Below are 23976 nucleotides of genomic sequence, written 5' to 3' on the forward strand. Positions count from 1 at the left end.
ATTCACATTGAACATTGTTGTTATTATTGGTATGTTTTTTTGGAAACAAACGTTGGCTGTAAATAAAGATGAGATCACCACAAAAGCACAAGCTGATACTTCAGAATTTGAAATGTTTTTTTCTTTTATTTTTTTTCATTTATAGTTTCTGAACTTCTATGAAAGGTCATGCTAGATAACCAGACTTGGATCTTTTTTAGATACATTACTCAGTACTAATTTTCAGTACCAGATACATGTTTTGACAAATATATATAAATCCAAAACTCTTATAATTATGCAGTTACAAAGATAACACTGAACATGACCTGTATGTCAAAAGAAATAAGAGAAAATATAAGTTGGATAGTGAACATATACTGTAACTTGCCAAGAGAATTATCAGGAAATGGTGCTGGTCTTATGATTAATTGATTGTTGGTAGCTTAATGTCCAGTAGCAAATATTTCATGCATAATCAGTATGACACACTATTGATTGATTGGTGGTTGCCTGTTAAGGAAACTCGCTTGTCAGGTTTTGGAATTTTGGTCAGATTTTCGGAATCCATTTGAATGCCTTAACAAATTTTGCCCGGTGACCCCCATTTTTCTTTTTATAATTCTTTTACATGACTGTATAATGATAAGCTGTCTGTTAAAGTCTTATTAAATTTTAATTATTTTTTAATGGTTTTTGAGGACTTGAACTTGTCAATGATAAAGCTATGAAAAGTCAAGAGATACCATTTTCCAGCCAAAATTTCAATGGCTTATATCTCGAAAACAAGCACGGTGACCTATATTTTTTTTTTTGCTTTTTTGATTCCTTTATTAATCCCCTATCAATATATGCTAGTGTTATGAAAAGTTAATTACTTTGAAACTGAGAAGCCAGCTCCCTTAATGTCCAGTGGCAACATTTCAGGCACCTTCAGGACAGCTGGTCTTAAGAGACTGATATATGTATGTGATAAGTAGGAGGAGGTGGACATCGATGTAACATAAACCCAACCACAAAAAGAACCAAGAGACATCTAGAAAGCAACAGAAAGACAGGTTTCTTTATATTATATGAAGCATTTATTAGACTATGCGTCTGTTTCAATTGTTTTTCTCTAAAAAGTGTTAACTAACTCAGGTCCATCATAGCATTAGGTTCAGGTAACATTTTGTCTATTGTACAGCTGTGAGACCTTCATTTCGAACACTGTTCTCACATTGACCTTGTCGTTGTCATATTTTCCATTCTGACATAATGTATACACTTATTCATAATTGTTTCAATTGAGGCTGTTGTCCGTGATACACTAATTACCAGATCTTACTATTAGTATATTATCTCAAATATGCATGTAATATTTGTCACTGGTCGTTCAGGATAGATTCATTAATCAGGGAATACACTTGTAAAAAGTTTATTTTCACAGCTATAACATATCAGTTCTCTGTCTTTCAAATAGGTCAACTTAAAACTGATCATTCGTTCTTTTTCGGGAAATGAAGTGAAGATTTGTTGGTCGGTTTTTAATGCCACTTTCAACACTATTGTGTTATTTCGTAGCGGTCAGTTTTTATTGTGGAAGGAAGCTTTCAAGTGCTCGGAGAAAACCATCGATCTTCGGTAGGAAAACTGAAACTGACAATCCTATAAAAAAAAGATGTGGTATGATTGCCAATGAGACAACTATCCACAAAAGACCAAAATGACACAGACATTAACAACTATAGGTCACCGTACGGCCTTCAACAATGAGCAAAGCCCATACCGCATACACAGGCAAATTTCACTCACATCAATTTCACGTGAATTTAAATTCATGTGAATCTCACGTGAAATTCACATCAATTTCACCTCAAACGAGCTTATACGTGAAACTCACGTGAAAACAATTTTTGTGAGTTTCATGTGATTCTTGTGTGAAACTCATGTGAATTTCACATGAAATCACGTAAAATTTTTCATGTGAAATTGACATGAATTTTTAAAATAGAGTAATTCAAATAACATCTAAATTTTTAAATTTAATTAAAATCATGAAAAATATCATTTTTTGTTGTTGTAAATTTCACGTGAAATTCATGTGAAAAATTTCACATCAAATTCATGTGAATCTCAATTCACATGAAATTCACATGAAAATTTTCACGTGAGTTTCATGTATAAGCTCGATTGAGGTGAATCTTACGTGAAATTTTTCATGTGAATTTCACGTGAGATTGATGTGAAATTCATGTGAGCAAATTTTGCCTGTGTAGTCCGCTATAAAAGGCCCCGATAAGACAATGTAAAACAATTCAAAGGAGAAAACTAACGGCCTTATTTATGTAATAAAAAGGAACGAAAAACAAATATGTAACACATAAATTCTAGTCAATTAAGACAATAATGAAGTGAAGAAATACAAACTAATAAATATTAGGAGATGGGGCATGATTGTCAGTAATAACCATTAGGAGATGGGGCATGATTGTCAGTAATAACCATTAGGAGATGGGGCATGATTGTCAGTAAGACCTATCTACAAGATTCCAAATCAAGTTGAATTAGTTGTTTAACATTCGTCATTTCGAGGCCTTTTATAGCCGTATGTGTCATTTCGTCTATTGCGGATAGTTGTCTCGTTAGGTATTATGCCACATCTTCATTTTTTTTATATTACACACACAGTTCCAGCGCACATTCAACAAAAAGCTAAACCTACATCGTATAGTCGGCGGGTTATAACTGGCCCCTAAATTACAAAATGTGATACAGGATTTGTAAAATTGCGTCATAAATCGACTGACAAACGTTTACACAATTGATGATATTATTACCTACGTGTAACACGAGTTTTGGAACAACCTTCATTTATTTTGTATAAATGAGGCCGTTAGTTTTCTCGTTTGAATTGTTTTACATTGTCATTTCTGGGCCTTTTATAGCTGACTATGCGGTATGGGCTTTTCTCATTGTTGAAGGCCGTACGGTTACCTATAGTTGTTAATTTCTGTGTCATTTTGGTCTCTTATAGAGAGTTGTCTCATTGACAATTATACCACATCTTCTTTTTTTTATTTTAGGTACGCTGAGATCAAAAGTACTTGAAGGCAGAAATTTCAGACTTTGAATACCATTAAAAGAATCCAAAAGAGCAATCATAATTAGCTTTGCATTAGGAAGATGTATACAATTACCTTCAACGGTACATTTCTACTACTTCTATCATGTTAATGCTAATATAAGGCTTTCCGAATCATTCCTTATGGAAAAATTCCTTGGAACACACTATAATATATATAGATGTAAGGGGTAAGGGGGGTTCCGATCCCGGATCCCGCTTACTGTTTTGTAAGATTCCCGAATCCCGCTTACACTATGTACGTAAGCAATTCTCATTTTTTGTCATTTCCCGGTGCCCACTAGATCTCATTTCCCGATTTCACGACACAATAATTTGACTTTCACGTGTCACGCTTACAAAAAATCGTAACGCTTAGACCCAAATGAGACCAAATGTAAGAAGACGTAGGACAAAAAAGATAGGTACGACACAACAAACATTTTCACCCAAACAAATATGTCGAAGGTGACATTGAGAAAACTTAATGTAAAACTTTCATTATAGAATTAGAAGATGTGGTTTGCAGTCAGGATTCTACTTCGTCAAAATTATCTCCCCATTACGCCAGTTAATTTTCACAATCGTAGAAATGGAAGCCATTGTAGGGATGACGCGCTGCCAATTTTGCTCTTGAAAACCGACAAATTTATCCGCATAGCACAATTACGATCCTTATATGTTAGTTGTATTTTAAAAGACAAATGTATCTGCTAGCTAATGAACATCAGTTAATGATTGTCTGCATTGATTCAACTTAAAACTATTGTCTAATCGGTTGTCAGGTGGAATTTTTGAAAATTCATAAAGATTTAAAAAAAATTCTAATTAAATATTTCGTGGAAGGGCAGACTAGATTTTTTTGGTGGTTGAAGACTACAAACCTTAGCTAACACACACACATTTTTTTTTTTCGAAGATATTCATTTTCATTATCCAACTTACAAGATGTCGTCAAGTACTGATCAGTACTTTTAGTAAAAAAAATAGCTATTCGAACACACCTACTCTGTTTTTATGATTCATTAGATAGGTATTTCACTTATTTCATCTTTTCGTACTGTGGTTTTTTTATGTTATAAAGTCAACCTGTAGCTTTGATATATACAAATGATAGAATCTGAAGCGAGATGATGTATCAAATATTCTTGCTTTGTACGTTTTCAAGACAAAATATTCAACTTAACATAAAAAGGTGCACTCGATTTTCTCTTTTCGATACATAATTTTTTCTTCAGTCACATAATGGAAGGGCTGACACGAAAATTACTAAACTTATAGATTGATATGTTCTCTGTGCGTGGTATTTTTTTCAAAAAAATCGGAATTTATGCATTTTCTGCTTCCAACTTGATAGATACCCATGTCGTCGACTTGATATCCAATTGTTCTGCTTAAAGTCATAAGAAACCTCAAATTAAAAAAAAATATGCATATGTTTTTTTATAACTACTAGTAAATGGATAGTTTTCATTATACAACTTATGTACATATTCTTTTTCTGAGGAAAATTCTTTAATTTGTCAACATTTAGAAGAAGTTTACTTATTTTTAATTGCTTCCTTTCCAGGAAGCAATTCGCCGACATATTTTCAGTATTCATAATGACTTAATTGAGTGTAACCCTCCTCGTAAAAATCCGGTGATTGCAATACGCATGGATCTGTCATTAAATGAACAATTATATGATTGTACATGTTAAACACGTGCTCAATACCCATGTTTTTTGTTATTTGTTTACCATAAGGTGACCATCGGTAAACATCGGCTTCAAAACACGACATTTAATGAGCAGCCATATTTGTTAAATCATAACAGAAAAAGAGGGGAAAAAATGACGATTATACGATATACTTGCGTAAGAAATGAGAAAATCGTACACAGAGGACTAAGTTTATGATATATATATACAGCATGCATTGGTTCAAGAATTGGATAAACATTATTTTTCACCACTCACTCGTTTCTTATGACTTTAACTATGTAATAGATCAATTGAAACCTTATGCAAATGGTGTTTTTAAAATAGAACACTTCGTAATTGAGAAGAAAATTGTCATTTTATTTGTTTCTATTAACTTTTATTTTTTTTGTTACTATAGTAAACATTACAGTAAGCATTTATCGCCTTCTCTAACAAAGAGCTTCGATTCTTTTGTTCTATTTTAACCGGGTTTCCGCCTGCAAATGACAGAGTCGTTTACAATTACAGGTCAACATATGGCATTCAACGGTGAACAAAACACATGTACATACTGCATTGTCAGTTATAAAAGGCCTAAGATATACAGATATACTAATTGCTATGAAAATTACTTACTAGTATTTCAAAAGGAGGAACCCCTTTTGTATTTTTTTTATTATAATTAGTCTGAAATATTTCAAATTAGTCAATACTTTTACATTTCTTTATTATGATTATTCTAGAATATTTCAAAGCAGTCATTATTCAGGAAAACAATTTGCTGCTAATTTTATCAGCAGCCAAACAAACATGAATGACCATGTACCAGTTCCGGAAGTGACCATGTACCAGTTCCGGAAGATCAATGGTTTAGCCATTCCTTAAAAATATGAAAAGACATCATTTAATTAATTTTTTATATATCTTCAAATAACAATACATGAATACATTAACCATCTGAACTTAGACCTAAAAATTGGAAACTAGATTTGGAAATGTACACTGAAGCCTGTAATTAAGTGGTTGTAGTTAATTGTTGCTGTGTAACACATTTGTTGTTCGTTCACTAATTTGTACATAAATTATGTTGTTAGTTTTCTCATTTGAATTATTGTACCTTTGTCCTTTTGGGGCCTTTTATAGATGACTATGTGTTATTGGCTTTGCTCATTGATGAAGGTTGTACGGTGACCTATAGTTGTTAATTTCTGTGTTACTTGGTCTCTTGTGGAGAGTTGTCGTCTCATTGGCAATGGAACCACATATTCTTATTTTTACAGATTAAAACAATAATAAAGTATTCATAAAACAAATACCCCGATATTTGATACATTGTATATTGCCGGATTAATGTCTAATAATGTGGAATTTTCTTTCTTCCTTAAACATAAATATTGCGAAACTGGATATTGTTCTACTGAGAACCTGATATCTCTAAGCTCACTTTTTTTTGAGTTTGTACTAAGTGTACACAAAACCATATCGTTATTGTTATTGTCCCCTTTCATCTATTTCTACCTACCCTATAGTTCATGTTCAGTTCAAGCAATTATTTACGTCAGTTGCAATGAACAGAATGGATACAACACCTGCATATATAGTATTACTTTTTTAATTCAGATATATATGATGTTTTTAACATATGTTATAATTGTTGCATTGTGTTCGTATATATTTGGGTGTTTATATGCCTTCTACCCCTGGGGGTACAAATGTGCATTTCATTATCAAAAGATTTATATTATATACTCAGTTATCGAAGCTACAAACTAAATATGTGTATGTGCATATGTATAACAGGTTATCATACATATTGAGTCAATCATTCAACACAATCTAGTTTTAATACAGACAAAATGTTTTTATATAAAAATTTGACGGAGATTATGTGCTCATCTCGAAATCTTTGTATATTTTTGCAAACATTTATACATGTAAGCAAATTTTAAAGGACATCCCAAATTATTCAAGACTCGGACATTATTTTCAAATCTTATATAAATGATAACCTAACATACATCCGTGTAATGCAAGCCGAAAACGGAAATATTTTGAAAGAATAATACGTCATACGACATACTTATTTCAGGATTATGACAAGATTAGGTTATAGCCCTACATTAATGGTCAATGTACTAACATTATTCACTTAAAGGGGCTTGAGGGTATAAATCCATTTTTTTTAAATGCAGGTATTCGCTTGTTTTTCCCTCCTATTTATGAACTTTAACATATACATCTTTTATACTTAAATGAAAAATATAATAAAAACATGGGGTCTCCGTTCATTAAAGCTCACAATCTGCCTTCGAAAGAAACATGTATTTTTGTTAATTTTCTTTTTATCTGTTGAACTAATAGGAGAAATAGAGGTAATATCGAAAAAAAAAAGAACTAAATTACAAAAAACGCTTAAATTTTACAATTATTTAGTCTAAGTACAGTTTAAATTCTTAAAACAAAGTTCACCGACGAGTTAAAAATATATATTTTAATGCCATTTTTTTTTAAATTTTGGCACCAATGGCAGAAAATTTGGGGTCTTTCAATGATATAAAATTACTATAAGTCATCTGGGGCCAAAACGAATTGATTTTTTGGGGTTGATTTTTGTACTATATCATAAAGTAACAGCTTAAAGTGTAATAAATAAAATTTGGAATGAAAAAAATGTTTAAATATTTGCTGAAATTTTTGTACCCTCGAGAGCCTCCATAATAGACAACGGTACAGATTGATCCGATGTTGATTTTAAACGAAAATTTGCATAGTTTACAAGCTATTTTTTTCACCTAATCAATCTAAATAAAGTAATAAAAAATATTCCTTCATGTGTTACTTTAAAGTTTAATGGAGCAAACATTGACGACATCAAAAGATCAATGTAAGATAAAAAACTTAATTCAAATAGTTTGGGGGTGGGGGGTTGAACGGCTGCAAGATTTGGTTATCCGACATTGATTTTTACATATATCCATATGGGTCAATCAATTTTTCCCAAATTAAGTTAAGAGGGGGGTGGGGGGGGGGGGGGGGGGGGGGGGGGTCAGTGAAAAAACTATGTGAATTAAGTTTTTTATCCTTCATTGAACTTTTGATGTCGTCCCTCTTAAGACATGCATAACTTTTTTGTCCATACCAAACTTTAATTGTTCCCTCCGATACAAACATTGCCCTCGGTTACGCCTCAGGGCAATAGTTGCACTTCGAGGGACAATAAACTTATTATTCCATTAAGACCCAGTCAATAAGTTGTAAGCATGACCAGGGATTGGACGATATTTTATAAGGTAAACTCATGCAAATCAAATTATTTTGCGTGAAAACGGAAAACTAAGCCGTTCTGTACACGCGAAAAAATAAGCGGTTTTATTATACAATGATGATTAGGATTCTGAAAAACAATCCTCGTGATCTGGAATCAGACCCCCTCCCCCCCAAAAAAAATGAGACCCTCTGCGTCCTTTTGCGCCACAACCCTTTTCTCTAATGCTACGTTTGCGCCACATGTTTTAAATCTACATTTGCGCCAAAAATAAAACATACGATTGCGCCAATAAGAAGAAAATGACTCCCCTACTCCTTTATTCGGATCTGGAACCGGCAGTTTACACGACAAAAATTTCCTTTTCTGACATATCTTTTTCTTACTGCATGGGTACTTCCCAATTTGATGTATGTAGTAGCTTGTAACTTCACATTATTGTCAAATAACAGAATTTTTGTTTCTTGTTTATACGTAAACATTTGCAGTGCTAACACACAACTCGATACTCGACAATAAGAAACCACCAAACACGAGCATATATTTGATCTTTTTTGCAATGAAATAAAAATATAGTTTTCTATGATAATTTAAAATATTTCACCGTTGTACAACTACTAGTACATTTCTGGTCCATCTGATAAATATTCAGTTTTATTGTTATTCGTATATTCGTCATAGAATAATGAAAAAGATATCTATTATAATAATATTCTAATTAGATTGTTTTTATGTATCACACTGTAGCCGATTTTATAATCAAAAGAAAATTTGCAAATTTGCACTATCTTTGAATAATTATCTGATTTATCAAAATGCACTTTTAACTTGTTAACACATCAACTGCATACAATTTGGTTTTTGATTTCCGATTGCTCAAAACATGCAGAAGGTTCTATAAAGTGATTTTCATTACTGCATTCTTATAAATTTCTATGACATCTTTCCCCATTCTTTAATTTGCTTGCATATTATTGTATATTCTTTCTATTCAAGAACCTTTTTATTCTTGATGCATGGTTTCGAATTCTTTCTATTTCTTTTTTTTCTTTTTTAATAGCTCATTATTCTCTATTCTATATTCCTCATCCAGACCCACATTCAGATGCATCACATGTTTGTAAAAGACCACAAAGGCGTACTATATATATATTGAAGTAAACCTTTTTCTTTCATGATAAATTTATACCATGGAAGTAATATCAAGATATAATACTGCCATTGATCATTATGCATTTTGTACTCATAATGTCTTACACACTAAACTTAAACTTAAACTTAAAACTTAAACTCATAATGTCGCGGCCAAGTTGCAAAATTATATAATAGATTTTGATCAATAGTTATACGAAATAATTAAATAATAATACTTTATTTCCGTAAGCAAAAAAAAAAGACATGTTCAAAAGCTAATTAAAAGTGATTGTATAGTTTGCATTCACATGACTTAAATCTGCACCGAAGGGCCCGATAGGAATTAGATTTTAAAAGAGCATTTGTCCTATCATATTCATCTTTATTTCTGCATTCTTTTAAATTTCTTTCATAATAAATTGATACCATGGAAGTAATATCAAGATATTAGTATACTGCCATATTTCAGAATATTACCGCATTTATCCATGTGTTGAAAAAATGAAGGGACTGCTTTCAATTCGCAATATCAAAGTTCTTAACAATTTATCATTGTTTATTAAGAAATTAGTTAAAATATTGTAACTTCTTTGATTATATGTTAACATTGTTTTGTAGTAACCATAATAATGACTATGTATTTTGCCTCTTGTTGTACATGTAAATATGTGTCTGAGTGTTTCCAAAGAAACTATATTGTTATTGTTATTTTGCCATGGTTATAAATTGTGTACTTATAATGTCACGGCCAAAATGCACAATTATGTTAATAGAGTTTGATCAATAGTTATACGAAATCATTAAAAGACATGTTCAAAAGCTAATTAAAAGTGATTGTATAGTTGTAAAGTTTACATTCGCATATTTTCTACACAATGACTTAAATTTGCGCTGACGGGCCCAATAGGAATTAGATTTTAAAAGAGCATGTGCCCTATCATTTTCATTACGCCGACAATCAAAACACTGACGTACTGTTTACTCGGATGATTCCCAGATTTTAGTTACGGTGTTATATGGGGATCTTCATTTCTGCATTCTTTTGAATTTCTTGGACATTTTTTTGCATTCTTTTATTTGTTTGCCAAATTTTGTCTATTCTTTCTATTGAAGAACTTCAGATGCATCACATGTTTGTTAAAGACGACAAACATGACAATGGCGTACTGTAAACATGGAAGCTATATTTTCTTTTTCTCTCATAATAAATTCATATCCTGGAAGTAATATCAGTACTGAATATAAATAAATACTGCCATTTCATTTCGATCAATAGTTATATGAAATCATTAAAAGACATGTTCAATAGCTAATTAAAAGTACATAATACATCCGCATATTTTTAAAATCATGACTTTAATATCCTGCAATGAAAAATCCGAAAGGAATGACATTTTACGTCGACAATCAAACCACTGACGTACTGTTTACTCGGATGAACTCAATATCTGGTTGTAGAGAATAAATAATAAATAATACAGATTTCCATCTCAATGTAGTGAACTAGTCTTTCTCAAGTTGAGCGTCAAACATTTCAGACCATAACACAGTTGTATTTAACATTAAATTTTAAATCAAATGGCAAGGTGCCCCCTTTGTTCTTTTCTGTTTTTTAATGTTAGGTTTTTTTTTCTGTTCTTTAATTTGATTGCTCTTTTTCTTTATATTTTAGCACCCCATTAATCTCTATATATTATGTTTGCCAATTTCTAGGTATTCCCCTTTATTCTCAATCTATAAACCCCATTCAGACCAACCTTAAACTTATACATCAGATGTATACATATACATCACATTATTTTTTAAAGATGACAAACATAACAATGGCGTAATGTACAAGTTGAACTTTTCTCTTTTTCTCTCATAATAACGTTATACATTGTGTACTTATTATGTTACAGTCGATGTAAAGTATTGAATTATAACTTGCGTCTGGCAAACAACATTTTAATAATGGTATCTATACTGAGTTTATATATAATAGATTTGATAGCTAATTGGAATCATTCATTAGCATATTGAAAAAGCTAATTAAAAGTTAATAGTTGTTAAATTACACCCGCTCTTTTTTACATAACGCCGATATCTATATAACTGTGTGTTATAGCTATCTCAGATAATAATGTAAAATTTCTTCAATGTTGGTTCTGAAAGGATAAACATTTATAGATCCCCATATTGCCCATTGGTATTACTATCATATTAACTTCGATATGAATAAGGTTTGTTGCAGTTCAGATTTTGAAACATTTGTTGAAAGAAGTTCCCTTCATAGAAATTCATAGACGATTTAAACACGAATGGTATTTTTTTTTTTTTTTTTAAAGGACATGGAAATCGATATCTTAATATCATTGAAATGGTTAACAAATGTTTGTTTTGCTATAGAACTTTGATAAAATGATTACATTAGAAACGAATGTTATATACCATTTGAAATAATTAGAATCGTCCGGAAACATCAACAGTAAAACATGATGACTCTGTTCAGTATTGAAATAACATATATTAAGATTGCTCTGTGGTGACTATTGTCGCAATTTGATACATATGTGGAGATAAATTTTTCAAATACCAATCGAAAGTCATGTTTGTTGTTTTCTTTTGACTAATTAAATCGTAGGTTTAAAGACTATCCTAAGACCATCATAAGACACAATTTATATACTAGTATCTTAACTTTATGACCAAACTTATAAATAGTTTATCTTATCTTAGGGGAATTTCGTTGCCCTGACTGGGGACTATTAGACGTGTCCTAAGACAATCATATTCACGTCCAAGTCTTACGATTGACACGGCCCTATGTTTTTGTATGGTTGGTTATTTAAGAAGGTTTTACTGTATTTAGGAATATTGAAAAAATGATTAGACATCTGGCTAAACCTTTTAATTTAAAAACAAAAAGAACATACACACTTAAGAGGGGCGAAAGATATCAGAAGGACATTCAAACTCATAGATAACAAATAAACTGACAACGCCATGGATAAAAAAAGAAAAAGACAAATAGAAAACAGAAGTACACAAGACACAACATAAAAGCAGCACGAACCGCACCAAAACTGGGGGTAACCTCAGTTGCCCCGGAAAGTGTGCTGATCCTGCTTCACATGTGGTTCCCGTCGTGTTTCTCATGTTATTACAAACCCAGTAAATAGTATAATTCGGTAGGTCACATTTGTAGAAAGGGAACGGGATTGTAGTTACGACATTAGGAACATATCCGATATCATCTGTGAAACGGATAATCCGTAGCGGTCAACCAACTCGTGATGTCGTCTGTAAAATGCTTAATATTCTAAATACGATACATCTAAGATTAATTGCAATTATATAAGTATTGATTTGCCTTACTAGAGCCATGTATAGTATTGTATTCAAAACCATAGTCAAACTCTATATCCTATGAGATCATACATTAAACATATTAAAAGCTTGTTTATTTTTCAGGTATCTCTGAAAAGAGCAATTTGTTATCAACTAATATCTCGTAAATGCGTGTCCAAAACAACGATAAGAAGTTAAAACGTGACACTCAACTAGAAACTGAAAAAGGTGTTTGCGCCAGAAAAAATACCCACAAGAGGACAAATGAAAAATTGAAATTGATCATCAACTATAACAGAAAATGAATACCAAACTAAAAATTAGTTCGATGAATGATGTTAATTAAATTGTATCAATATTGCTAATATTTCTGATAAATAATATGCCTCATTATTTATTGGATTTACTCTTGTAACATCCACATTAACTTTTCTCTATAGAATCTACCGAAACAACAAAACGACAGCTACATATAGCATATGACGTTATTCTATACTGTCATAAAGCACAATTTTAAATTGCGTTATATGCAAATGGATAAAGAATGCATGCAAATGAACATTACTTCTGCTGGAAGCGGATATGATAATCCCGTGTTTGGTGTCGGGCATAACTGTTTCAATGTAATTCATGTGACGGCCATAGTCTGTTTGTTGTTGAGTTTATCTTCTGCTGTTGGAGTTATTATACTTTTATACAAATCGAGAGCTGAAAAATCATTTATGAAAGGGCGTAAACATGAACGATTTTTGTTATACAGATGTATTTGCGATATTTCCTATAGTTTTGTACATACTTCGGACCACGCCCAGACACTGATTACCGAGGACCATGTCCGTCCAAGTGGATTATGCACCTTGTATGCAATGCTGATAGTGATCACATGCATTTCAGAGACACTGTTTTCTTTAGCGTCTGCCTTTAATGCTTTTCTGTCAGTTTATTTTAGGAAAAATGTAAATTTTGGGAACAAAGATTGGAAACTAATTCTTTTACTTGGTGTTAGACCATTTTTAGTAGTTGTCATTATGACCTCTTTACACGTGTTTGGACCAAATGGATTTTTGTAAGTATGGAAAATAAAATGGATGTTATGAAATTTGACGAATTTATTATTGGCCAAAATTGCGAAAAAAAATATTGATCAAGTCTATTTACATAGCACGAATTTATTGCGCAAATTTACAAACAATGGCTTATATAGTCAGGATCAATCATATCGATAAGTGGCTTACCAGAACGGACAATAAAACAAAGAACAGATAAACCTTGGCCATTGTTTTCTATGTTGTAATGGGGCAAAAAGGTCTTTATACATGTACATGTACAGTGTTCTTGGGATTGTTTTTAACTCACGACTGCTAAAACGTATTATAATTTCACCAGGATTCTGGTTTCTATACGAAAACAAAATCATTTTTAGCAATGTGATATGTCCCAATTTAGCATACCTGGCGGAAAATAACACAAATACAGAACTTCGAGGAAAATTCTAAACAGAAAATCCCTAATCAAATAGCAAAATCAAAAATTCAAACACATCAAAAGAATTGATAACGACAACCACATTCCTGACTAGGTAAAAATAAAAACTAATGTAAAAAAAGAAAAATTAAACCTGGTTTTATAGCTAGCTAAACCTCTCACTTGTTTGAAAGTCGCAAAAATGTGGAGAAGAAATTCAAAAGTATTTTTATTTTGTACCTATGTAAATATGGCTCTTAAATTAGCACCAACCACACTTTGAATTTCTATATTACTTTTTCAGCAATAATATAGGACATTTCGTTCGGGTTAAGTTGAGCATATATTTGGTCTTCAAATTTTCTGTTGTTATTTTAAATATTGCTTTTTGTTTTAGTTGTGCATTTGATTCTGTCAAAGGTGTGACTGCTAATGCTGTGATGAGCACCGGTTTTACTAGCGCCATATTGGTAGCAAATACCACCTTTTATGTCTTAACATGGTACAGAATTTATACGGAAACAAAGGAACTTAAAACTCAACTAGACAAAAAAGGAAGTACAAGACGTGCAACATTGAAATCTGCGAAAGCCATGTGCTTGTTTGTAGTTGTTTATATTATTCAATGGACGCCTCTGAGTGTAAATGGCACGTGGCAGCTTATATCAGACGTTCCGTTTGGACTATTTTTAGCAGTTGTTATCATAACTAATCTCAGTGGTGTTTTCAGTGGAACGATCTGTCTGTTTAACAGGTCAAACAGGATTTCTGTATCAAATTAAGTTCTTAAAGAACGAAAACGGGATATCAGAGAAAGCCAGAAAATTCACGGACTAGTCATGTGTCATTATACAATAACTTTTATATTATGTGATTTGCATTTTTTTTTAGATTCTCGCATGTGTTTATTCCGTTCGAAATTTTCCCTTGTATTGATTGACCATGATGTCGAAAAAAAATTCGGACATAAGGAGAACACCTCTTCTATTACACTACACTGTGATATATTCACGAGCGATACATTATAAAATCATGGTGTTACAAAAGAGTTGAAATTAAAAGAAAAAATAACAAATATGTGGGTTGTTGACATATAAGTCTAGTACATACATTTTTAGATAACACATTTATCTCATATTCAACTGACAGAGTACTTCGCAATAGAAATAATATATTTATGTATGTTGCATTGTCGTTTTTTTGTTGCACTTCAGTGTTCTTTTGTTTCGTTTTTTTCTTCTTATAGTTGATGTATTTTCTTCGGCTTTCATTTGAAACCCGGATTTGTTTTCTTTCAATCGATTAATGACTTTTGAATAGCGGTATACTACTGTTGCCTTTATTTATTGAGTAAAGACAAAGTACCGTTTCCGGGCATTTCATTATGATACATAATCAATGCATTTGTAATAATATTTGTTCCAAATGCATTTTGTATCTTAGGCTACACACTAGCAGTGCAAAAAAGAGGAACGAAAGATACCAAAGGGACAGTCAAACTCATAAATCTAAAACAAACTGACAACGCCATGGCTAAAAATGAAAAGACAAACAAACAACAGCACACATGACACAACATAGAAAACTAAAGAATAAACAACACGAACCCCACCAAAAAACTAGGGGTGATCTCAGGTGCCCCGGAAGGGTTCGCAGATCTTGCTCCACATGTTGCACCCGTCGTGTTGCTTATGTGATAACAAATCCGGTAAATAGTCTAATTCGGTAGGTCACATTCATGAAAGGGAAGGGGATTGTAGTTACGACGTAAGGAAAATATCCGATATCATTTGTGAAACGGTTATTCTATAACGGTCAACCAACTCGTGATGGCGTCCGTAAAATTTACGAATTGATGATTTCAACTTCACCATTTGGAACTCTTGGTTTAATAGCTTCCTTGTGATCAGCTACCCTCTATCAAGAAAATCATGATAGGAAATGCAAGCATGGGAATATCGTATCAATTGGGAGATATATACCCCATATGCAGGTGCTGCTGGAATATTGCTACTTAGAAATGGAAAGTTCACAATTGGAAAGCTGAAATCATCTGTTTTGTCGTAAAGTTTTGTTTTCAATCGACCTTCATTGTCAATTTCTAGATGTCAGTCAAGATACGAGGCCGACTTAACTGTATCTGTAGTATCCTTTATCTCTAGCTCGATGGGATAACGTACTCGAAATTTAGAAATCCAAAGCACAATCTTGCTAGATATATTTGATTTTGTTCATAAACGAAAAAAAAGGTATGAAATTCTATGTATATTTTCGAATATTTTTTTTTCCATTTAAAACAACGTATATATATTTTTGTCATTATGTTAAAAATTCAGATATATTGTAACTCGAGTACTTGTCGACGCATAAGGAAATAACGATTATATAAGATTGTGTTATTGTTTGTATAACCCTGCATGCATTTTTACCGTCATTAAGAAATTTATCAATTGAAATTCTCCTTTGATATCTTATTTATCAAAAAACATCACACCTTTATCATGTTAACACATGAAATGCATTGGTCTGTGATTTTCGGTTGATGAAAAAGATGGGCAAAAGATACCAGAGGGACATTCAAACTCATTGATAAAAAATAAACTCCATGGCTACAAAGGAAACAGACAAACGGACAATCAACAGTACATAAAACACGACATAGAAAAATCAAATATACGCAACACGTGCCCCACAAAAAACGGGGGGGATTCAGGTGCTTCGGAAGGGTAAGCGTATTCTGCTCCACATGTGGTACCAGTCGTTATCTCATGTTTTTACAAACCAAGTGAATAGTATAATGCTGAAGTCACATTCTTGAAAAGGGAAACGGGGTTGTACTGACAACTTTATGAACATATCCGATATCATCTGTGATACCATACAGAAAAGTTATTCGTTTCTGTATTCCATATTATTTGCGGTGATATGCTCAATTCTTGAACCTTGCTATTATTTTTTATTATTCTACTTTTTTCTATATTTCACTATTCACCTCTCCTTTATTATGTATGTTTTGTCCATTGTCATCTATCAATAAACCCCATTCTGACCCTCCTTTAACTTGTTAACACATCAGAGGCATACAGATACATCACAATATGTGAACAAGATGACAGACACAACAATGGCGTTATGTACAATTTGAACTTTTCTTTCTTTTTCTCTCATAATAAAGTTATATGATGTTTTCTTATAATATCAAGGTTCACACCATGCAATCAATGATAAAATAGGTTTGATAGATAATCAAAATCATTAGTATGCAATATAAATCAACTAATTAAATTTCATGGTTGTGAAATTAAAATGTTAACAATGAAACTCTAGAAAATCGGCCTCATTGATTCATTTCCTTTTTCTTTCAAAGGTTCACGCTCTTTAATAGCTTAGAAACCTGGCATTCCGTATTATAAAATTTCTACAGCGTCAAATGCAAGGGATTTCTTTCTGTATTTGAGAATCTACATACAGTGTATAAGTATTTAAGGTATGTAACTTGTTTATTGTATGAAGTTTTATCATTTATTTTATCATGCATTCTTCGTATTATAGAAATAAGACATTGTCCAAATCTTAACGGGGTTATCTGTCCAGGAGATTCAACCAAATTGAAAATACAAAATATGCAAATGAGTCACTGAGGTCAGGATTAGAAATGAGTTACATTTAAGGGACACTATATTGCTCTATAGAATGGACATTGTAAATACAGCTGTTTCACAATTCACACATCTTTTTGGGAGATATATCATATTCATAGACATTTAATTTTATTTATCAACTGGTTCCCATGTCTGCTTGCTATGTTTTATCTTAATTCTTAATTCTGAAAACAACCAAAAGTACAGGGAGTGGTAATACAGGAGATCAGTGTACGTTTAAACTCTAAGATGTTCAAGGAAAATATTTGTTTAAAATTTGATGTAAAACCTTAGGTTTTGAATTTTGGAAAAAAAATAGTAGTGCATATGAACTTTTCATTCAAAGACATATTTTATAATTAAAAAGTATTTCCATAGAAAACTAATAATGCCTTTTATAACAATATTTTAAAGTATCTTAGCATCATATTCCACATATATATATGAATAATTTACAGTAATTTTAAACTATGAATTCGCTAAATTATAGTTGTTTTCTGTTCATAATTTCTGTATTATTTTATTTTATAGATCACCTTCTTTTTAAATTGATTTGTTTTAAATACCATTTTGTCCATTATCTGCATGTTAAACCCATTTGTTTCTGTTTTATATTTCAGCCTCAAATTGTCTAGTACTCTTACTTTTGGCCCATTTTTTTCAATTAGTAAGTCCTATATAGGCCCTCTAATTTTATTGAACCGACGGCATTAAACATGTTAAATGGTATACAATATGTATAGCTTTTGAAAAAAATGAATTTTACGAAAAGATCACACACCGACTTGGTAATCACAAGGTATTAGACATGTAAAATAATCTGTGCTATAGGATAAGTCCATCCACAGAATAGGTATTAAGTTACAGTTTTGCAGTATAATTAGGGGTAAAATGCAAAAGGTATACAGAATAAAGAAAATTAGACAAAAAGTGAAGAAAAAGCTTACAAATATTAGGCTGCTGTAAATATACCAATTAACCATTTCACATTGATACGTATAGATTATCGGGTTTTCTACACATTGATATCGTAAAATATCAGCCGCGAGCCACAATGTGAACCTTTTTGGCGAGGGAGCGTAGCGAACGAGCTACGTTCTATTAATGGTCTTTTTTCCTCTCCCTAAGACAGTTTTACGCTTGACGAAAGCAAGCTTGATAACGTCTCCTCTCGCATTGTGACGTCGCTGATAACTTCTCCTCTCACATTGTGACGTCGCTGATAATGCCTGGTCTCGTTTTGAAGTCTTTATACGAGAATTACTGAGTGACAGAGCAGGGTGATATAGGCGTAGGGAAGGACGATAAAATTGGTTGTACGTACGTGCAGTCACAATTTGATATTTAACAGACATATGTATTTTTAAGTGCTCACAATATTATACACGAAAAGTAAAAAGTGTCAAACTATATAGCAAATTAAATTACATGTCAAAATATGTGTTACAGATCAACTACCTTCCGCGTCCATCAGTTATACTTAAATTGTTAATTTATCATCGAATATATATCCTTGCCATTTCTTTTTAGTTCTAAAACCCTTTCCAGATAACCTTGCCCACAGAGTTTTTCTTATTACCTGCCGTTCGTCGTCCGTCGACGTCGTAGTCAGTCATCGTTACTTTTACCAAAGAAATCGCTACTGGAATAAATTCAACCAAACTCGACTGTAATCACGAACCTTTATAATAGTTGTCAACCAAGATAGCCGACATGGGGTAAAATATAGCATAGTTGTAACATTCTTTTTTTGTCTATCAAGTTCGATGATGACGATTGTCAACCAAGATAGCTGACATTGGATAAAATAGATCATATGGGGTAACATTCTCTTTTTGTATATCATTTTGATAACCGTTATAAATAGAGAAAATTTGACAGAGCAAATATGTCTAGATAATTGAGTAGTACCATTATTAGAGGTATTGCCATTTGGTGTCGATTCTTACCTTTTATTTCGTTTTTGTCTCATATCTTAAAAAACATAATACACAGATAGATACTTAAACGAGCGAAACTGACCAAGAACGTAAGATCTACAATTAAGACAAATGGGAGAAATCGTCAGTCGACTCTGTATTTTAAGTTATTTTCCTATTATTTTTACCAATTGTTATTGTTGTTTTGCCGCATATAATAAAAATCCTAAAATAAATAGACAATTTGAATCACTAAAACTTGTTAAATTATCAATAAGACATGATCTTCTAATAAGTTAAATTTTACCGATATAGTTACCGATAATAGATTGTCATTATTCTGAGAAAAAACTAAAAAAGACAGATAGAAACTTAACAGATAAAAGTCATCAGCAACAGAAGATCAACAACACATATTTTTGTTATTACTTCTATTCTCGTCTCGTCAACTGCGTATTTTATATGGCCTTATTAAGTTTTTGATTCGAGCGCCCTGAAGAGTCTTTGATACACGAAACGTGCGTCTGGCGCAAATACAAAGATTAGATACGGGTATATATGATAAGTTTATCTCCAATGTTGAAAAGTGTTCTAGGTTAATTTTGCACATACATCAAGGTGAGCGAATATTAAAACAAAATCATTTGTTATGTGATTGGCTAAACATTCAGTGCATATTTTACTTATTGAATGGAAGAAGATAATTAATAAATATGTTAAAAACGAGACATCTGAGAAAAATTGTAATTTAAAGTATTGATTTGTATTGCAAAAACCATGTACAGAATCATGTTAAAACCAATCGGCGAACTCCATATCCTAAGAGAGGATGTATTACACAGGTTATCATGTAAGTTTTACGGTATCTTTGAAAAGAGCAATTTACTATAAATAAACATGTAGTAAAACTGTCCGAAATAATGGTAAGAAGATAATAACAGGCATTCAACTAGAAACCCTAGATGTGTGCGTGTCAGGAACAATATAAGCAAGCGGAAATATTGAAATTGCTCATCGAACTAACGGCATTATATATCCTGACGAACAATTTTCTTCGATAAAATGATATAACTTAGATTGCATTTGTATGATTATTGCCTATATTTCTGACTACTTTTCATTATTTTTTAGATTAAGTAACATGGAAGGGGACATCTTTCTAGACAAATATTGAAATGCAAATGGATAAGGAATGTATGCATATCAACAGGACGTTAGCTAAAAGTGGATACGATATTCGTGTGTTCGGTGTCGGTCATTACTGTTTCAATTTAATTCACGCCACAGCAATTTTCTGCTTGCTTTTGAGTTTATCTTCTGCTGTTGGAGTTATTATACTTTTATGTAAATCGAGAACTAAAAAATCATTCATGACATGGCATAAACATGAGCGATTTTTATTATACAGATGTATTTGCGATATTTCTTATGGTTTTGTTCATACTCTGGACCATGCACATATACTGATTACCAAGGACCATGTCCGTCCAAGTGGATTATGCGCCTTGTATGCTCTACTCATAGTGAATACCTGCTTTTCTGAGGGTTTATTTTCTTTCCATTCATAAACAATCATAAAACTCAGATTGAATTGTCATCTATTCATTGCTCAACGTTTCAACTGGGTCTACACAATAAACAGGATGAATGTTAATTGTGATCTAAACGCATGCGCTTATTAATTACTGTGATAAGAATATTTCAGATTTAAAAAAAATAATACTATATCTATTTTCAGTACAAATCTGCATCCATTATTAGCTACTATTTCCCGAAAACATGTTTTACAACAGAAGAAAAAATAATTTATAATTAAATCATGCAAAGAATAACACAATAAACAGGATGAACGTTAATTGTGATCTAAACACATGCGCTTATTAATTACTGTGATAAGAATATTTCAGATTTAAAAAAAATAATACTATATCTATTTTCAGTACAAATCTGCATCCATTATTAGCTACTATTTCCCGAAAACATGTTTTACAACAGAAGAAAAAATAATTTATAATTAAATCAAGCAACGAATATAGAGATTAAATCAACCCGTTTTAACTATTTCTAAGTTGTATATTTTATAATTCATATTAAACTATAAAATTAAGATGTATATACTGAAACATTGGCCACTGCACGTTAAATAACCAAAACTGTCTTAATATTTCGACTCCGGTCAAAGGTGACCAACTGAGTTGTTATTTTTAATCACTACGGATATTTCCAGACTTCTTTGACCGGTCTGTGAAAGAACATATTGAGATGTCCATCCATTGTCCAGACATTTTTTTATCACCAGAAAAAGGAAACCACCGAAAAATATAGATGCCATCGAGGCAACAAGTGTTTTACGATATTTCTCCACACGAGACAGTTAAATTTAAGGATCGAACAATTATTTGAAACTTTTTACACAGTAAAATGTTTGAAAAGTACGTCCAGTGACAACTATATGTTATGAATATCCTGAACGTTGACAAATTTAAATCGAGTAGCAATTACTAATAATGAAACATTGTCATTGAGAAATTAATAACTACAATAAATTGTTTTATTTCTCAGAATACAAATTGCTGTTTTCAACTACAAAGAGAGTTCCAAATTAATCAAATCGTAAAAAAGACGTGGTATGAGTGCCAATGAGACAACGCTTTACAACAGTCCAAATGACACATAAATTACTATATTCTAATTTATGTTAATATGTTCCGGACCATATGAGTATTTGGACCGTACGCGTACGGTCTGACTGGTCAAGTTCACTGATTAGACTAAAATATATATTACAGATCAAGATAACAGAAATCTCGAATCAATTTTAAAAGTTAAATTGTAAACTGAATAAAAACTAAATATTTTGACTATTTAAAAAAAGACTGATTATTTCAATCTGTTAATCTCCTGTATTTAGCAAATTACATGGATTGAACTTTCAATCATTGAAATTGAAGTTATTGGAAGTAATTATAATGTTTGAAGATCTTCTTTTGAGAATATTTACGAACTTTACCACAAAAACCGACAAAAACACTGGACAGAAATTAATAAAATTAATAAAAAAAATCTGTGGAAATAAATTAAGTAATAAAAAAATAAGGATTCATATAGACAATTAAATAAATACTTAATTTCAATTGATTAAAATCAAATGTTCACTTATTCACTTTATTCATCTAATTGTTATAATATTTTTATAATATATTTGATTTTTAAAAACCAATAACAGATATGTTCCAGCTCGTAATAGACTGTACGAGTATACGCATACGTGGCACATACGGTCCGGACCGTACGCGTATTGTCCAAATACTCATATGGTTAAAACTATACATTTGTACGCATACGGTCCGGACCGTACGCGTATTGCATGTCCAAATACCCATATGGTCTGGATCAAATTTATTACTTTTTTGTTAATGATTTTTACGGAAGCGTATTGGCGCCACACATTTTTTTCCCTATCTTTGCGTTATAACGTTTTTGCGTTATAACGTTATAACGCAAACCTTTGCGTTACAACTCAAATCTAACCTACTTTACACAGTTCTCAAGCGAGAGTTACTTTGGAAGTATATATTTATATTCGGTTATAGCTATATTAGCAGGGTTGATTTTTTTCTTCGGTATAACCTCAATTTACTCGATTTTTAATATGGATATCGTTTTGGGGGGCCTTTATAGTTTGTTGTTCAGTGTGAGCCAATGATCCGTGTTGAAGACAATACTTCGGCCTATGATGGTTACTTTTACGAATAGTGACTTAGATGGAGAGTTTTCTTATTGGCACTCACTCATACCACATCTTTTTATATTATTCTGCTCATTATTGGTCAATGATCTAATTATTCAAGCATTTTACTTTGCAATGACTACAAAGGTGATAAATTTTAATATATACAGCCTCCTCCATTAATAGCTACTGTTTCCTTTGAATCTTAAATAAGAAATAAGATAAAACAAAGGTTTGCGTTATATCGTAAATGTTTGCGTAATAACGCAAAGGTTTGCGTTATAACGCAAACATAGGAAGAAAAATAAAAAAAAATATGTGGCGCTAATACGCTTCCGTAGATTTTCATTAATAATTGATAACTTTGTAGGAACATATTGAACATCAAATTATCGCAGCATACTGAAGGTTAAAAGGAAGTAATTAAATATGATTTCATCTAGTTTTAGTGGACACAACATAATGAGCATGGTAAGGGGAGAGTTTGGCGCCCGCTAACATGTTTAACACCGTCACATTCTGTATGTATTGATATGAACTAAGTTAGGAACCTGTTGTTCAGTGTCGTTTGTTGCTAGCTTGCTAAGTCACATATTTGCTTTTTGGTTTATTGTTTTGTGTATAGCTTAGGTCGCATTGGTTAGCTTTTCTCGATTAAATTGTTTAACGTTTGTCATTTCTGGACCTTTTAAAGCTGATTATGCAGTATATGCTTTGATCATTGCTG

At 31.8% G+C, this 23976-nt stretch overlaps 1 protein-coding gene across 1 annotated transcript; it reads left to right on the forward strand.

Annotated features, from left to right (window-relative positions):
• The first annotated feature begins 13028 nt into the window (after positions 1–13028).
• Positions 13029–14741, forward strand: LOC139494544 (uncharacterized). The gene is made up of 2 exons (XM_071282704.1): positions 13029–13561; positions 14357–14741. Exons 1-2 carry the CDS (start codon positions 13029–13031, stop codon positions 14739–14741), a joined length of 918 nt encoding a protein of 305 aa, XP_071138805.1.
• The last annotated feature ends 9235 nt before the right edge of the window (positions 14742–23976 follow it).

Source organism: Mytilus edulis, chromosome 11 (genome assembly GCF_963676685.1).
Source record: "Mytilus edulis chromosome 11, xbMytEdul2.2, whole genome shotgun sequence".
Lineage (NCBI taxonomy): Eukaryota > Metazoa > Mollusca > Bivalvia > Mytilida > Mytilidae > Mytilus > Mytilus edulis.